The following is a 17,746-nucleotide window of genomic DNA, read 5'->3' as shown; positions in this document are numbered from 1 at the left end:
ACATATATTAATGCATTAATGTGTAAGCTTACTGACACATAGTCACACCAAGTATTTTCCATTTCACAATTGAGAAAACTGAGGGAGAGAGTGGTTAAGTAATTCGGCCACATACGTAAATTAGTGAAGCCAGGATTATATATTTGCTTTCCTTAAAAGATAGCTAAAAGGGTTTCTTTGAAGAGGAAGTAAAGAAGAGCCCCAGACTCAGAGTGAGAAGAACTGAGTCTTTCCACCAGTCAGCTGTGTGACCTTGGATGGACAATTTACTTTTCTAAACCTCTGTCTCTTTGTGTAAAAAGAGGAAGTTGGACAAAGTAAAAGCAAACACCCACCACCTCAGATTCTCTCACACTGGATTTAATTAACACTGTGCCTGATTTCTGATTTACAAACCCTCCCTTTCCCGGCCGTGGGGGAAAGAAGAGGGCCAGGAGAGGACAGCCACTTACTTGTCATGACAAGAAATAGGAGAAACAGAAACAGGACCGCATGTCACTTGCACAAGTTGCTGCTTCAGCCAGTGATGGGTTTAGGTGAAAAGCATGGTTATAATTAGAGCAGCAGCCTGGCCTGAATGCTCCACCAGCCACAGTGAGCACAGCTGGATCTGCCGACTGCACGCACAGGAGTCTGAGAGGCTGCTCCGGCCTTGAAAATGATCCTTCTTAAAAAGACTTGCCTCCTTCCTCAAAGGAAAGAAAACCTATTGATATAAAAGCTCACTTCCCTTCCGGCTTCCCCTGCTAAATGCTGCTCCAGTAGAGACCAAGTGTTGATGAATACAGGGGAAAGAAAAAAATCGTAAGCTGAGCCTGGTCACATTGCCCCTTGTGATATAGTTTTATTTTTAACTTCGAAACACTTGAACTATTTCTGTTGAAGTTTTCTCTCCCTTCCCTGCCTCCTCAACAGAACTCTGTCCTCTGCTGCAGCTGATGCACCCCGGCCACTTCCTGCGATCTGCTTGTTCACAATCAAGGGACACAGGTGCAGCGGATGCTGACTCCGCCCGTGCCATTAAGGTAAGCTCTTCAAACGCGAGCAGGTGCACCAGGGGGACACGTGGAGTGATGAACATGGAGATGGAAGCTGGGCTGCGCACCACCTTTTTGCTCTGAACAAGAGGATTGTTAAGCAAATTAGTTAGATGTGGCAGAGAAAGGGGTGGGCTTTGAGAATGAGACTCAGCCATATGTAAACTCTTCTTTTAAATAAAAAATCTTAGACCAGGAAGAAATTACCTGCTTTCTGACAGCTTACGTTCTCTCTTCTACAATCAACCAAAGTGGCTATGTGATGTCTCTAAAGTTATACAGTAGTGATGGGGGGTTGGGGCAGGGTGGAGAAGATGGTGAGGGAATAGGTAGAAGGAATTCTATTTCTATTTTCTATTTCTATTTTCTAAAGTCCAAATGCTATGATCTTTTCACCAATCAGCATTTGCCACGTTACCTGCCATTCTATGTACCTTAAATTCCATCCCCTGTGTCACACTACCAATTAATAATATAGCACAATTATATTCACTGTATGTGCTATTTAAACTCTGTTCATAGAGCTTAAAACCTGTTTTTCTTTAACAATATTCCCTAAGTGTGGTTCTCTCCTCTCTAAACCTCTTGAATCCAAAATGCATCCATGGAATAGAAGTGAGAGTATTTTACAAGTTGACAAATTTATACAGGCTTTTGCACACAAACCCCAAATTATTACAAAGTTGGAGCTTGCACATCCAGAGGGCCAAAGGGAAAATGATGAATGATACTTGAAGTATCAAAAGCTTTAAAATGTAGATTATTTCTAGTTTTTGAAATAACTGCATAGCATTGCATGCACAAATAAATTGTCAGGGATAAGGGTGCAGTGTTTATTTTGTTTCCCTCTGGGACTTGCTTTAATGTTCAAAGTTCAGCTAAGGACATCCTAGGAAGTAGCCTATGCAGCAAAAGGGATTCTGTACACTCTGAACTTTGCAGTGTACAGGCTAAAGCTACCAATGCCAAGTAAAAAGAGACCTACCCAGATACCCTAACTCCTGGATTCCTTCCTTCCTGCCTCTGTAACCTCCAGACATATCCCATAACTGTGCTGTAGACATCTAGATTATAATTATCCCTGTTTGCTGGGGACAATGTATTGTATAGAGCTGACTAACTTCCCTTAATTTTGTCAGGGTTTCCACAGTACCAAGGTCTTCAAGGTATATGGTGGGATGCTGTGCTGGCAAGACAGGGGCGTGGTGGTTTAGGAGTAACCAAGCATACAGGCTACCTCACAGCTACCCCAAGATAATCTGGCTAATTAGCACTTTCTTGGCCAATACAAAACAGTAATTAAAAATACTGATACTAATAACACAAGCACCGGATATGAGTATTAACTAGGGTATAATGAAAATGCTGGAATCATAGCCCAGAAGCCCAGGATTGTGGACCCAGGTATGGGAATTATCATCAGCCACTGGTTGTGTTAAAATCTCAAGAGACAAAGGGATTACTTTAGTATTTAACTTTATACACTTTCTTTCCCTAGAATTAAAATCACCATAGCAGCGGAACAGGTTAACAATGTATAATTAAAGTAACTAATTAATTGGGTAACAGGTTAAGAGTTGAAGAATATCTCTGATCTTTAACTTTTGACCTTGTCACTTCCACTGAAGATAAAGCTCAGGAATAAATAATTATCGCCAGGGCCAGCCACATGAGGAGGCAAAATAGTTAGTTGCTGATATCATGTGAGGGGTGCTGAAAGGGGCCCTTGCCTAAAAATATCTCCCTGACATCAACCCTGTTTGCCTACTAATTTTAAAATTATAGTAAAGAATGTTAAAGCTATTATCTGTTAATCCCATTCTCTTTTGCTTGAGTCAGTGATTTAAATATACCTGCTATATGCCTCCTCATGACCTTGTTGGCCAGTGACAGTCAGGCACTACCTCTTTCTCATTCTTCCAGGCTCTGTCCTATTTTGCCCTTGGTACCATGTAAGCTGCCCACATGCTCTTCGCCACCACCACAACACAGGTAGCTCTGTGTGGCATTGTGCTTTCCACAGAATTCTCACTATTACATCAAGGTGAGAAGCAAGGGAAAGACACTTCACTTTTCTCTGGGCCTCAGCTTCTCTTGTACGAAATGAAGAGGTTAAACTAGACACTTTCATTTCAAAGTGAGGTTCTTAGACCATCATCAGGAGCTGGTTACATGGTTAAGACTCTCGGGCCCCGCCCCAATCCTACCAGATCCAAATCCACATTTTAAAAAGATTGCCCAGGTGATTCCTACACACAAGCTCCAGAGGAGAGGATTTCTGATTATGTGCCCAATCCAGATTTCTGATTTAGGACTGCAAAGATTTAGAACAAGTACTACAACCTCCTGAAAACCAATTCTGGCAGCATTCAGAGTTTCTATTATAACTTGAGCCCACAGAATTCTTTTCTGTTCAGTTAAGGCTACATTCACATAATAACATTGAAAACATTTCTTTTTCTTTCTTTAAGAAAAAAAAAAACCCATGGGGCACCTGGGTGGCTCAGTTGGTTAAACACCCGACTTTGGCTTAGATCAGGTCATGATCTCACGGTTTGTGGGTTCGAGCCCCTCATCGGGCTCTGTGCTGACAGCTCAGAGCCTGGAGTCTGCTTCAGATTCTGTGTCTCCCTCTCTCTCTGCCCCTCCTCCACTTGTGCTCTATCTCTCTCTGTCTCAAAAATAAATAAATATTTTTTAAAAATCAAGAAAATTTTAAAAAGCCCCAAATTAGCAGACATCTGACACCATTACAACTTTCCTCCTAAATCTGTCTCAAATTGCTCTCACACAGTTCTTTCAAAAAGCTGTTTTCTTTAGGGTTCTATTTTATTGCATTCAATTCAATCCTATTGAATAAACATTGAGTTCTAGGAGCACATTGGCTGTACTCACTCTCTCAGTGTCTCAGAAACTACTGTGCACATTCCTTGAGGGTATTCTCCTTCTTTGGTATTCCAGTCAGATCTCCTTTCCCACCCAAACACATTCTCCTGGCCAGATGACTTCTGCTCCATTGATGGCCTTCATCCCCAGGCTCTCCATCATAGCAACTTCCCTTAGAAGGTACTGACCCTGCAGCCCATTGCAAGAGAGAAGCCAATTTTAGCTGACATCTTCCCTTTTTGCTCAATGAACAGAATAATGTATGTAGGTAAATAATAAAGATGACAAACTTGGGCCTAGGAAGCAAAGATGCCTCAATCTGCCTTTGTGACATCTGTAAGATCCTCCCGCATGGATGCCATACTGTTTGAATTTTTAAGAGCTTCAGGAATGAATGTGGTGAATACAAGGCACCATAGTTGGGAGGGGGGTGGTTTAAGGGTACTCACATTCTTATGGGACTAAGGTAAGACTTTTTTCTTAAATGGGGTTTGAAGATGATTAAGCAGGCAGTGGAACATAAGCTACATTGGCCTGAGGGAGAACTGAATACTGAAAGGCTGGCCAAGAGGGGCAGGAGTGATGCAATGGGAAGACATAAGACCTGGATGCAGAAGTGACCATGGGAATGACCTTCCTCATAGGGGAAGGACTAACAATTGAGTGACACTTTCTCTACTTTATGTTATTTGTCATAATCCTATGGGGTATTATGTGTTCCATTTTATCAATGAATAACTTATCTTTAGGGAAATTAACTTGTGAAAAATTACTTAGCTAGCACATGACAGTGTTCATGAATTTACTTTATTTTGAGGGTGTCAGGTAAGGCCTCCACAGGAGGAAACATAACAGCTGAAATCTAAACAGCAGGAAGGAGCCCATAACACAAATAAAGAGTGAAGGGAGAATTTTAGTAGAAAGAACCAGCACAAAGTCCCTACACTGGACTAAGTGACAAGGCTAGAACTAAGTGCTCAAGGGAGAGGTGAGGTAAAGGAGGCCAGCAGGGGACACTGATGCAGGGCCTTGTGGGCCAGGATAAGGGTGTCAGAATTTACTCCTCGTGATGGGAATCCACTGGAGATTCTAAGTGGGAATAATGACCCGGTGTTAAAAGTTATTGAAATCACTCTTCTGCTGATGAATGTAGATTACAGAGCACAAGATGGGAAGGGTGAGACTGATTACAGGCTTTTGCACCAGACTGGATGAGTATGATGGTGCTTGGATCCAGGCAGTGGTGGTGGAGATGGGAAGATATGGACAGAACTGCCCACTGCCCTTTCAGATCTCTCCCCAAGGCCTTCCTACCTAACTGGGCAGTAGTTCCTCTGTGACTGAAAGCACAAAATCAACCAGCTTCTAGCTCAGTGGTTCTTAAACTTGAGCTTACAACAGAATCAGCTGGATGCAGCAGTTCTGATTCTGTAGGTCTGATTTGGTAGGGCCCAATAGTTTACATTTCTAACCAATTCCTAGGTAATACTGACACTGTGGGTCAGTATGTGGGTCACTTTAAGGGGCACTGTTCTAGCTGACTTGCCTTTTCTTATTAATTTACTCCTTTGTGAGTGGTCCACACAGCACCACAACTTGCATCAAATGTTTCTCCCCTACCAGGTTCTAACTTATCCCCTATTTTTTTTAAAGAATATCTATCACTTAAACTCATGTACCTGGTCCTTTCACCTATTCACATTCCACTTAAACTGCATCCAGTACAATGAGTAAAATCTAGTCCTGTGTAGACTTTTTTAAAACTATTTAAGTCTAAATTATTTCATGTTGACTGCTATCTCCTCTATCTAGGGGAACATTAAAACATAATTTGGGGAGAGGGTTTCAGAGGGTGTTTTGACCATAGACTTGATTGAAGTTCATTTTTAAGAGGAGAGAATGTATTGCCTTTTCAGACAGGAAGTGAGAATGTATTTATTTATTTAAGTTTATTTATTTATTTTGAGAGAGAGAGAGAGGCAGAAAGGGAGAGAGAATCCCAAGCAGGCTCTGCACTGTCAAGGGCAAAGCCTGACACAAGGCTCAAACTCACCAACCATGAGAACATGACCTGAACTGAAATCAAGAGTCAGATACTTAACTGACTGAACCACCCAGGTGCCCCAGGAAGTAATAATTTAAAGGTGAACATAGAAGCATAGAAACTGAAGGAGGAAATGGCACCTGGATAAAAATACATTGTTTTTGTCATTGAATTTTGTCAACTTTTTCCACCATGAAGAGTTTCTATAATGTATGTTCTTTAACTTAGTAGGTTTTTGAGTTTAAATCTCAGAATCTATATTATACTACAGATTCTAACCTAAAAACTTTACTTTCATATTTATGCTACCTCAAATGCAAGGCCATGGGACATGGATACTTTTCATATTTCCTCTGTTCAGATGGGGCACAGTATGGAATATGGTCCAGACGAGGACCAAAAAAAAGTCATCAGAGGGATGAAGATGCTTCCTATGAATGATGAACATCCAGTTCCTCTACAGTCTGGAAAGATTATACATGTATTCTGTGCCCCAACTGGAGGAAGGGAGGATCTTCCCCTGATGGGCTTTAGTCATGGGCTTGCTTTCATCCCAAATCACAGAGATAGACCACATGTCTCTGTGGGTCTCTGAGGGACACAGTGTGATGTAGCAAAGAGTACAGAGGTTGAAGCTGGACAAACCTAGGCTTCTTTGTGTTCCACTGTAAAGTATAAAGGGTAAGACCCACATCACATAGTCGTTGTGAGGATTAAATGAGGTGTTACTTAAGGCACATGGTAGGCACTAAAATCTCATTTCTCTTTCTCCCTGGCATCCAAAATGCAGAAAAATCCCTCAGTCTATGAAAGTCAGACAAACACCATCGAGGATAAGGATCCAGTCACTGCATTGGAACAGAGATTAGGAGAACAAATCCTCTTATGTCACAAGACAACCAATGATATATATAAGTTGAACAATTTGGGGCAAGACCAAGTGGCTACAACATAAGATGATCAATCAAGTATCCAAGTTTGTCTTGGCACTAAGAGGCTTCCTGGGAGTTAAATCAAGCTTCCTCAGAGCTAAAACCAAGAAAGTCCCAGGCAAACTAGGATGATTGGTCACAATGCTTACCTAGCAATAATTAGACAATCAAGAATTTTGGATTGTCCTTTATCTCAGTGGGAACAATTTCCCCTAGATATACAACAAAAGGTTTAGATATGATTTTTTACACCCTTAGGCTATACTTATCTTTCTTCTCCCCTCCACTGTCAAACTGCTCCAAAGGATAATCTACACTTTTGTGTCTTTCTGCTCAGTACATGTCCTCTCTCAAAGTCACTTATTTGGTGTAGCTCCAGAGCCTGGCAGAAGATCTTTAAATAGCATCATTAAAAACAGAACAAACAAAGGAAACAGCATCTTTGTTCCTGCATGCATGGTTTGTTTGTTTGTTTGTTTTCTGTTAAAGGGATATTTTCAAGTAATTTCAAAGACATGGAGAGCAATAGGGCTCCACCACAAATGTTTCCAGTTTCAATAGCACTGCTCCAAACAAAACAACAACAACAAAAACCATACTTTATAATGCTGAAGGATAAGAAATGATTTGGTTCAGAGTTCATCACCACTGTCCCTCCAGCCAACCATATCCCTGCTGCTGGGGCTGAGTTGTCATCACACACACAGAGCACACGGAACTAGCTAGGCCTGCTTTTCCCTTCCCAGAAGCTGGTCTCAACTTTGTGACAGAACCAGGCTGGCAAATACAAAGGTAGACAGTCATGCTGCTGGTAGCTTCTTTCACTTAGCCTTATTCCATTTGCGATCTGCCTCTTCTTTCCCACCTAAAAACCAGTAGGGGACTCTGAATCACCCAGACTGCATCTTTATTTGTGTCTTTTATGAATAGAAAGCAGATGATCACACTCTCCCAACAAGGCCACAGGCCCTGCCAATATTGGAATGTGTGTTTAATGGCTTCCCCCTCCGCTCCAAGCAAACACCACATTTTGCGTGGCAAGGGTCCCACCGCACAGCTGAAATGCCACATTTGCTCTGCCAAGAGCTCTTTGGGGATCTGCCATGAGCAGTGACATTGTTATCATTGTTCTTAATCTTGAGGCAGCATTTGAGGCTATATATCACCATTTCCTTTACATGGGGCCACATAGTTCCGACTCTTAGCTCTCTGGTCTCTCTTCTCTGGCTTTATTTCTCCCCACTGTCTTGAAAGTGGTCATACTTTGCTCTGTACTTCACGGCTCAGATGCCTATTCTATGCTCTTCTTTCCCCAGTTATGGCTTCCTCTCTCATTTCTAAGTGAACACTTCTCAAATCTACATCTCTCCATTCTACCCACATCTTCCCATCCTCATGATATGTTATCACCTTAAAAACTTGTATTAAACTTGCTGGGCTCGTCTTTCCCCCCAAAACAATTCCTTCTTCAGACTTCTATTTTTCTCAGAATTACATCCAATGTTCTCTCTTCCTAGTTCGAAATCTTGGCATCAGCTTTGACTCCTCCTCTTTCCCCATCTCCAGACAGAAACCAAAATGCTGTGATTCCCTTGTGATGCCTACTGTCTGCCTCATCTTGCCTAATCCCATACCATCAGTCCTGCTCCTGCAGCTTCATCGCCCTCCATGAAGCAGTTTCTTGCTCCAAGCCCTCCACACTGTCCCTCCACTGCTGGTTAATACCCAGTCACAGTGTTAAATGGCCCCTTATTGAGCAACCAAATAATTCCAGATGCTTTAGCCTCATATTTACAAATTTCCACAATAAACCCATGATGAACTTTCCCCCCACAGGAGTGATCAATCTAGAATATAGCAGGAGCCTAACTGAATGCTAAGTTGTATGCTAAAAAGCTCCAGTAGCTGGACTCTTGCATCCAAAAGATGTCCTCTTGCCCAATCCTATCCTGCTCCACCTCAGTCCAGCCCTCACAGCCCTTCACTCTGCTCAATTCCCCCTCTACCTTTAACACCTTAATTTATCTCCTCCTGGGCCCTGAGTCCACTTGATAGTCTTGCTTACAACTTCTCACCTGCCTCCTGATTCAGGATATTAGGGATAAAGAGCTATGTGCCATGATTCCTCTTTCACACTCAGTAGTCCTAGTGCATAAGAATCAGACGGGTAATGTATTAAGGATGTGAATTCCAGACACAGCCCTCACTTAAGTCTGAGGTGCAGACTATGCTATGCTATGCTGTCCAATAGAACTTTCTATGCAGATGGAAACGTTCTGTTTTGTGTTGTCCAATAGAATAGCTACTAATCACATGTGGTCATTGAATACTTGAATTGTAGCTAGTGTGACCAAATACCCGAATTATTAATTTTATTCAATTTTGATTAATTTAAATTTAAATAGTCACATGTGGCTGGTGGCTGCCACTGTGAACAGTGCAGACTTATAGATATAACAGGCATCGTGACTAATTCTACTTAGCAATAGTGTTGAAGAACTACCTAAACAAGCAGTGTGACACTTATGCTCCCTTACTGGCACATTGTAATCAACAAATGTTTGTTGGAGGACTGAATGAACAAATGAATATATGAATAAATTTGAATATAATTTCCTTGATATTTAAGACTGTCTCTTCTGGAAAAGAAATTTGAGGGGACTTTTCCAAATTAAAAGAGGCTAAAAAGACTTACCAACCAAATGTAATAAATTGACCTTAAAGGGACCCTGGTTCCAAAGTTAAAAATTTTTTTTAAAGTATTGAAGACATTCTTTGGGACAATTGTGTAAATTTGAATACAGACAGCATATTACATGATATTAGAAAATATTTTTTCGTTTTCTTAGGTGAGATAATGTTATTACAGTTACAAAGGAAAATTTCTTCAGTCTTAGGAAATACGTGCTAAAGTACTCAGGGATGAGGTGTCATGATATCAACAACCTATTTTCAAGTGCTTTGGTAAAAAGTGTGTGTGTGTGTGTGTGTGTGTAGAGGAAGAGAGAGAAAGCCAAAGTGGCAAAATGTTACCTTTAAAATCTAGGTAGAGTATATTTGGCTGTTCATTGTATATGTTCTTTCACCTTCCTGAATATTCGAATTTTTTTAAGTTATAGGAAGATTCACCCACAATGAATTGGCAAATCCTAAAGTAAAATAAAATTTTAAAATACTGTATTTTCTGACTTTTGGGTTCTAACTCCACCCTACCCCACCCACCCCACTCCATCCCAGACTAACATAGTGCTGACATTGTGCTATAAACTCTCTAGACCAGGTGCTGCAAACTGGCAACCTACAGATCCTATGTAGTTTGCATACATGTTTTACCTTGGCCCAAATAGAGGCTGCATTTGTTCTGATTAAATTAGTTGCCAACTTTAAAATTCCAAGGATTTTTATCGTAATGTATTATGCAGCAAGATGTTTTGCAATATAATGAAATATAAAGTACTCATTTTAGGGGAACCTGGCTGGCTCAGTCAGTAGAGCACACAACTCTTGATATCAGGGTCATGAGTTCAAGCGCTACACTGGGCATGGAGCCTACCTAAAAAGTTGTAAAAAAATAAAATAAAAATAAGACACTTATTTTATAATAGCAAACATGCATAGATCATGTCCTATGAGACAAGTACTATTTTAAGAGTTTTGGGTATTTAACTCATTTACTCCCCACAACAGCACTATGAGATAGGTACTATTATTATTCTCCCTTTTACAGATGGGGGAAATGATGAACAAAGAGATTAAGTGACTTTCTCAAAGTTTCACAACTACTGACTTGTAGTGCCAGATTGAATCTTGCACAGTCAGCCTCCTAACAACCATACTTAACCGCCAGTCACAAAAATCTGCATCCCCAGTTTCTCTGGAAAAATCAGATGATCTGGCAACATATTCCCATGTGGGACCAATTGACCAGAGCCAAGGAGCTACATTCTCCTGAAGGCAGGGCATCTTCTCTTCTGCTTGCCAGAGTTCCCATTCAGCCTGCTTCTGGGGCCTTGGGGTCTGACCCCTGCTCTCGCCACAGCACAGCTGAATTCAGCAGGTTGAAGGACAGATGGTGGATACATCACAGACACTTGCACACTGCCCCAGGCCAAGCTGAATATCAGGCTGACCTGTTAGTGAGCATGAAGCTCTACTGGGAGAGAAAGTTAGGAGGGAAACTTGGGCCAGATGTGTGTGTGTGGTAGTTATGGGAGGCATGGATGTGTGGAACGTCAGACCAACTGTTGGTAGACAAAGGAGAAAAGTTACAGGAACCAAAAGGTACATATCCCATGCCTGGTAAGATGCCCCACCAGAGCGCTGTGTGTCAGTGAGAAGACTGTGGGCTAGCATGGCCCGGGACTCCATCACTTAGCAGCTGTATAATCTTGGACAAGTTATTTAACTTCTCCAGCTTCCATTTCCTGGACTATAAAATGTGGGCAATGACATTTACCTCGAGGGTGGTTAAAGGAATTAGAGTATACAAAGTCTCTTTGGTGCCTGTTAATATACATAACCAAAATACTTTTCTTACTAATCATTCATATTCATATTTTCATGTTTTCCCCTAGATTTACAAAGCAAGAAGAAATTAGGAAGCTATGGTAAGTAGTATGGTGATTATTGGATTTTCATCTTTCAGGGGTCCAGGTCTGGCTTCATTTAACCTGTAGTCGAAGCAGCTTGGCAGACTTGCCGTTATGGTTTGATGATACTTATTGACTTTTGGCCAAACCAGAGATGCTAGAGAAGAACCTAGAAGAAACTGACATGGAGTAAGGGAAAAGCAGAGAGATGAGAAAGATTTGTGGGCAAATACTTTCACTAAAACTTTAAAAATGAAAAACCCAAACATCCAGCAATAAACTAAGTGGTTGACAATTCCTTCATTCAGCAAATTGAGTGCCTACAATGGTCCAAGTGCTGGAGATACAGATGTGAATAAAACTAGACATGGCCCCTGTCCTCCCAGCACTTGGTAGGTAGTTGGTTAAATAAATGACAGCACACTCACTCTGGAATATTACACTGCCATGATGAAGACAGTTTGCAAAGAATCATTAATAAAGCAGGTTGGTCTAATGTTATAATAGCAAGGTAAATACAGGATGAAGAATTGTATTCACAGTATTAACAAGATAATATAAATCACCCATAATCCACAACTCAAAAACAATTATCAACATTGTAGTCCATTACATTCAGCTTTTTCTTTTTCTATTCTTTTTTTTTATTTTTTTAATGTTTATTTATTTTTGAGAGAGAGACAGTGAGAGCCAGGGAGGGGCAGAGAGACAGAGACAGAGACAGAGACAGAGACAGCGAAAGACAGACAGACAGACAGAATCCGAAATAAGCTCCAGGCTCTGAGCTGTCAGCACACAGCCTGACGCGGGCCCAAACCCATGAACTGGGAGATCGTGACCCGAGCTGAAGTTGGACGCTTAATTGACTGAGCCATCCAGGCGCCCCTTTCTTTTTCTATTCTAAACACATCTACCATATACATAGAATAAACTATCGGAAAATGAAGAAGAGAGTGTTGGTAGTTGTTATTTTGGGGTTGTGGGATTATGATTGATTTTTGCTTCTTCTCTATGATTTTGTAGATTGTCCAAGGTTCCTATAATAAGCATGTATAAACAGGTAATAAGCCAATTAAAACATAGTCACAGACATGCATAGAGCTTCTCTCCCCCATTTGTTTTCTCTTTCCTCTTGCTTTGGTGTCTCCAGGGTAGGGCACGCAAGCCTCTAAGTGGGCAGCACAGGCATTGTGAGAAATGCTTCGACCGTCACTGCCACATTCCTGTGGAGCCTGATGTCTCCTGTCTGGTGATAAACTGCCACCTGTCCTGTGGTGCTACCTTCCACATGTGCAAAGAGGCAGAGCATGAGCTCCTCTGCCCTCTGGAGCAGGTTCCATGCCTCAACTCTGAATATGGCTGCCCCCTTTCCATGTCCCGCCACAAGCTGGCCAAGCACTTGCAAGTGTGCCCTGCCAGTGTGGTCTGCTGCTCCATGGAGTGGAATCGCTGGCCAAACGTGGACTCTGAAACTACCCTTCATGAGAACATCATGAAAGAGACCCCCAGTGAGGAGTGTTTGGACACAGCCCTGGCCCTCCAGGACCAGAAGGTCCTTTTCAGATCTTTAAAAATGGTAGAACTTTTCCCAGAAACTAGAGAGCCCACTCGGGAGAAAACGACCATGAATGGTGAAGCCACTTGGGAGGAAATGGGAGGAGCAGTGGGTGGAGTGGATGCCAGTTTGGTACCACATGGGTCTCTGTCAGCAGCTAATGGAGAAATGGTAGAGCTGAGTCAAGAAGAACGAGAGGCATTAGCCAAAACCAAAGAAGGGATGGACCTGGCCAAGTATGACAAGTGGGAAAATATATTCAGCAAAGAGCATGCAGCCTCTGCTTTAACAAGTACATCAGTGAACTGTGACAACAATAGCAGGAACCACCCTGGAAAAGAACAGGTTTCCAGTGACAATAACATGGTAAGGGAGGATGATCTCCAAGAGAAAGAGAAAGAACCACAGGAAAAACAGAAGCAGCAGGACTTTAATGCAGTCGTGGAAAAGACAGGGCTTGCCCCTTGGCAGGACGGTGTTCTGGAAAGACTGAAAACAGCTGTGGATGCAAAGGACTATAATATGTATCTGGTGCACAATGGGAGGATGCTTATTCACTTTGGTCAGATGGCTGCTTGTACACCTAGGGAGAGAGACTTTGTTTATGGCAAACTTGAGGCTCAGGAAGTAAAGACTGTTTACACCTTCAAAGTTCCTGTGAGCTACTGTGGGAAGCGGGCTCGCATTGGAGATGCCATGTTGAGTTGTAAGCCAAGTGAACACAAGGCAGTAGATACTTCAGATTTAGGGATCACTGTGGAGGACCTGCCCAAATCAGATCTCATCAAAACCACCCTCCTGTGTGCTTTAGAAAGAGAACTTAAAGGTCATGTCATCTCCGAATCTAGGAGCATTGATGGGCTGTTTATGGATTTTGCTACACAGACATACAATTTTGAGCCAGAACAGTTTTCTTCTGGGACAGTGCTGGCTGACCTCCTAACCACTGACAACCCAGGGGGGCTCCATGTGGAACTCCACAGTGAGTGTGTGACCCGGAGACATAACAAAAGCAGCTCTGCCTTCACTTTCACTTGCAACAAATTCTTCAGGAGGGATGAATTTCCCTTACATTTCAAGAATGTCCACACAGACATTCAATCATGTCTCAATGGCTGGTTCCAGCATCGATGCCCTCTCGCCTACTTGGGATGTACTTTTATTCAAAACCATTTCCGTCCCCCAGGACAAAAGGCAAAAGTGATTTATAGTCAGGAGCTCAAGACCTTTGCCATCAAGCCAGAGGTTGCTTCAGAGCTGGGTGAGAGAAAGAAGAACAACCATCTCTCAGGCCGTGGAGCAAAAAGCCAGAATTCTCTAACCAGCCTGCCCCTGGAGGTTTTGCAGTACATTGCTGGGTTCTTGGACAGCATCAGCCTGTCCCAGCTTTCCCAGGTGTCTGTGCTGATGAGAAATATCTGTGCTACTTTGTTACAAGAGAGAGGGATGGTCCTCCTACAGTGGAAGAAGAAGAGGTATTCTCATGGAGGCACTTCCTGGAGAGTCCACAGAGAGGCAAGTAAACTCTTATTCATTCATTCATTCATTCATTCATTCAACAACTATTTAGGAAGAGCTTTCTATGTGCCAAGCACTGTACCAGGCACTGGCAATGTCCTAGGTTACTGGCAATAAGACATAATTCCTAAATTCAAGGAGGCCAGTCCAGTAGGGAAGACAGACCTATAGACATATAAATGACAATACAAATGGTAGTGCCTGTTTATCTCTGTGTGTGTGTCCTGGATATCTTCTGCTTGCTCACATGATTCATTCTCCAGCCCTGTGATCAGTTCCCTGGGAGGCTGATCTCTACAGACTGCCTCAATCAGCAGACTTGCCCACCAGCTTCCATTTGGGCTAATCAAATGGGAGTGTATCAGTAGGAAATGGGAGGGAGGTAGACTGAGTTGATGTATCTATTCTTCTGGCTTCCTCCCTGCATGCATTTTTCCCTTCCATGACACCTAGCACTGGCCATGTCCCTCCATTGAAGGTGACTGTTTCAGGTGGCTCTCTCCACAAAGTTACTCATTCTGGGACACAATGACCTCCTTTCTTCTTCCCTTTCATGCCTAGGGTATTAATGCTCTAGATTGTTACTTGCCTGGGTACTGCACTATATCTTGTGGCTTTCCTACACCCTGCCCATACATTTGTATATCATTATTTTTTTTAATTCTCTTCAAATTACCAAGTTAAGTGTGCCATATGTTTCTTGCCTGGACTCTGATACAGTATGCCAACAAATTCTCCTCAGTCCCATATCAACTCATTTTTTAAAAAAGACTTTTTGCCTTTGTTAAAGGAATTTTGAAATTCTAAAATAATTTGGTCCACTGATCTCTCCTGATTCAAATACCTATTTACTTTCTCAAAAAGCTGCTGTATAAATCAAAGAATCTTTCTCTTCAGAAAAATCTTCTTTTTTCCAATCACATTACACTTGCTGAACTGCATCATAACTTCTATCAGTTTATACCATAACAGAAGTGAAACTCCTTAGCATCCTTTCCCATGGTAAATATGTTGGTAATATGAACCACAAATTAATAATGCCCATTTAGCTCAATAATTCCATAATCTCACTGTTGAATTTTTTCCCAAAATGTGGGTGTACAAACCGGCACTGGGGAGTTAGAGTTGTTTACACCTATTTTCATTAATTATGTCTGAAACATCTTACATGTTTTCTATTATTTATTCCCTGAACAGTCTTCTTTAAAAAATAATCATGAGACTCTCCTTCATGTATCCAGGCCTGCATCCACGTGTTTAATAAACACTGACTTCCACCCATCCACATGTTAGGGACAAACATGAATGAGACTGAGAACCTGCCCTCAGAAACTGTATAGTCTAGAACTGTCTAATATCTTTCTCTATAAAATCGGATGCAAACAATTTAATTTACGTAGTAGAAATTCCATTAATTTTTTGCTCATGTTTGTCCCAAGTTCAATGATTCCTGACCACTCTTGAAAATTATTTGGGACAAACAAATTTCCTTTTAGAAAGGAAGAAAGAGAATTTAGTTGGAGCTAAAGGATGCTCATATTAAAATGGCTTTTTTTAAGCAAAAAAGGGAAATAGTTCTAAAATCTCAGAAAATACCTTTTTTTACATAGGAACAAGGATAAGAAACTGAGGGTGAAGTGTCAGGTTGAAAGGGTCTCAGGTTATGCCTATCCTTATAGCCAGATTTTAATTTTTTTAATGTTTATTCTTTTTTTTTTTTTTGAGAGAGAGAGAGAGAGAGCATGGGCAGTGGAAGGGCAGAGAGAGGGAGACACAGAATCTGAAGCAGACTCCAGGCTCTGAGCTGTCAGCACAGGACAGAGTCCAACACAGGGCTCGAACCCACAAACCATGAGATCATGACCTGAGCCAAAGTCAGACACTCAACCAACTGAGCCACCCAGGTACCCCTATTAGATTTTAAAGCTAGTAACTCTGCACCATATACTAGGTGGAAAGGCCAAAAGGGGGTTTGTGTACCAGATATCTAGATTTCTCCTGAGGTCTGTGTTAGGATACTTTTAGTTTTAAGCAACACCAACTTAAAATGGCATAAACAATAAAGGGAATTTTGGCCCACAAAACTAAAAAAATCCACAGGTATTGGCTTCAGGTAAGATTTGATCTAGCAGTTCAAAAATGCCCCCAAATAATCTTTTTACTTTCTATATCTTATTTCTACTTCCTCACTAGTGGCTCCTTTCTAAGACACAGTTATCCCTTGGTGGTCCCTTTTGGCTGCCAGCAGCTAAGACAGCAGTTTCCCAGTTCAAGTACAGAAGGAAAAAGAAAATCTGCTTCTTAATATCTCAAGCAAAAGTTCTAGGGTAGAGTCTCATTGACACTAATTGTCCTGATGTGAACCGTGTGTCTATTCTAGAACTAATCACTGTTGCTGGTGGGAGGGTGGTGGGTGGGTGTCAATATGCAGATTGCTGTGGTCATCTCCATACAATTACATGGCTGGCTGGGAAGATTATCAATTGGAAGGGGGGATTAGGAATTGGATGCTGAAGAAGGAACTAACAAATGTCTGCAGCAGCCACTAAACATTCTCTGGAAGCTAAGAACATGAAGAACAGAAAGGTATTTTCTTATACTCTTCAAATAAAGCTAGCCTGAGATTATTGCCGCCAGCATTCACTTTTGAACTTCATGTTTCCTAACAGATCTGGCAATTCAGCAGCCTTTTCTCCAAAGTCAAGAGCTGGGAGTTTAATGAAGTTGCTTCCATGTCTGAACACCTGAAGGCCTGTCCTTTCAACATTGTAGAGCATAAGACTGACCCAGTTCTTCTGACCAGCATGTGTCAGCTCCAGGAGCAGCCCCGAGAAACCTTAGTCACCACCTTTAGAACCAGACCACGAGGAAGACACACTTGCTAAAGATTCAGATGCCACCATTCGTGGATTTGCCCTCCGAGTTACTGAAAGTAGGACAGAGTGTGGTTTTGAGGACTTTCTTCTGTAAACTGCATATGTGCTTTTCTAGGTATATGGAGCATGCACTGTCCTAAACCTGAGCAGTTGCACAGGATCTAAGAATTTTCTAAGCCATGGTTTGTACACTTGCCATTAAGTGCCATACTGATTACTTATTTCCTTCTCCCCACCCCCTTTTTTTTCCTAAAACAAATCATTCTGAGGAGAAAAAATAGGTAACTTGAGGCCATTTAAAAAATAAGC

At 41.7% G+C, this 17,746-nt stretch overlaps 1 protein-coding gene across 2 annotated transcripts; it reads left to right on the top strand.

The window, feature by feature from the left end:
- Positions 1 to 574: 574 nt before the first annotated feature.
- FBXO40 (F-box protein 40) lies at positions 575 to 17,527 on the top strand. Of its 2 annotated transcripts, XM_030329085.1 has the most exons (5): positions 575 to 804; positions 916 to 1,025; positions 11,474 to 11,506; positions 12,639 to 14,558; positions 17,231 to 17,527. In XM_030329085.1, the coding sequence occupies exons 3-5, from the start codon at positions 11,504 to 11,506 to the stop codon at positions 17,444 to 17,446; spliced, it is 2,139 nt and encodes a 712-aa protein (XP_030184945.1). In that variant the 5' UTR covers positions 575 to 804; positions 916 to 1,025; positions 11,474 to 11,503; the 3' UTR covers positions 17,447 to 17,527. The 2 variants fall into 2 exon arrangements, with proteins under 2 accessions (XP_030184945.1, XP_030184946.1); XM_030329086.2 differs by having other exon boundaries at positions 575 to 1,025.
- The last annotated feature ends 219 nt before the right edge of the window (positions 17,528 to 17,746 follow it).

This window comes from Lynx canadensis, chromosome C2 (assembly GCF_007474595.2).
Source record: "Lynx canadensis isolate LIC74 chromosome C2, mLynCan4.pri.v2, whole genome shotgun sequence".
NCBI classification, from domain to species: Eukaryota; Metazoa; Chordata; class Mammalia; order Carnivora; family Felidae; genus Lynx; species Lynx canadensis.
Note: the sequence above shows the minus strand (reverse complement) of the source record. Positions and strands in the feature narration are given on the sequence as shown.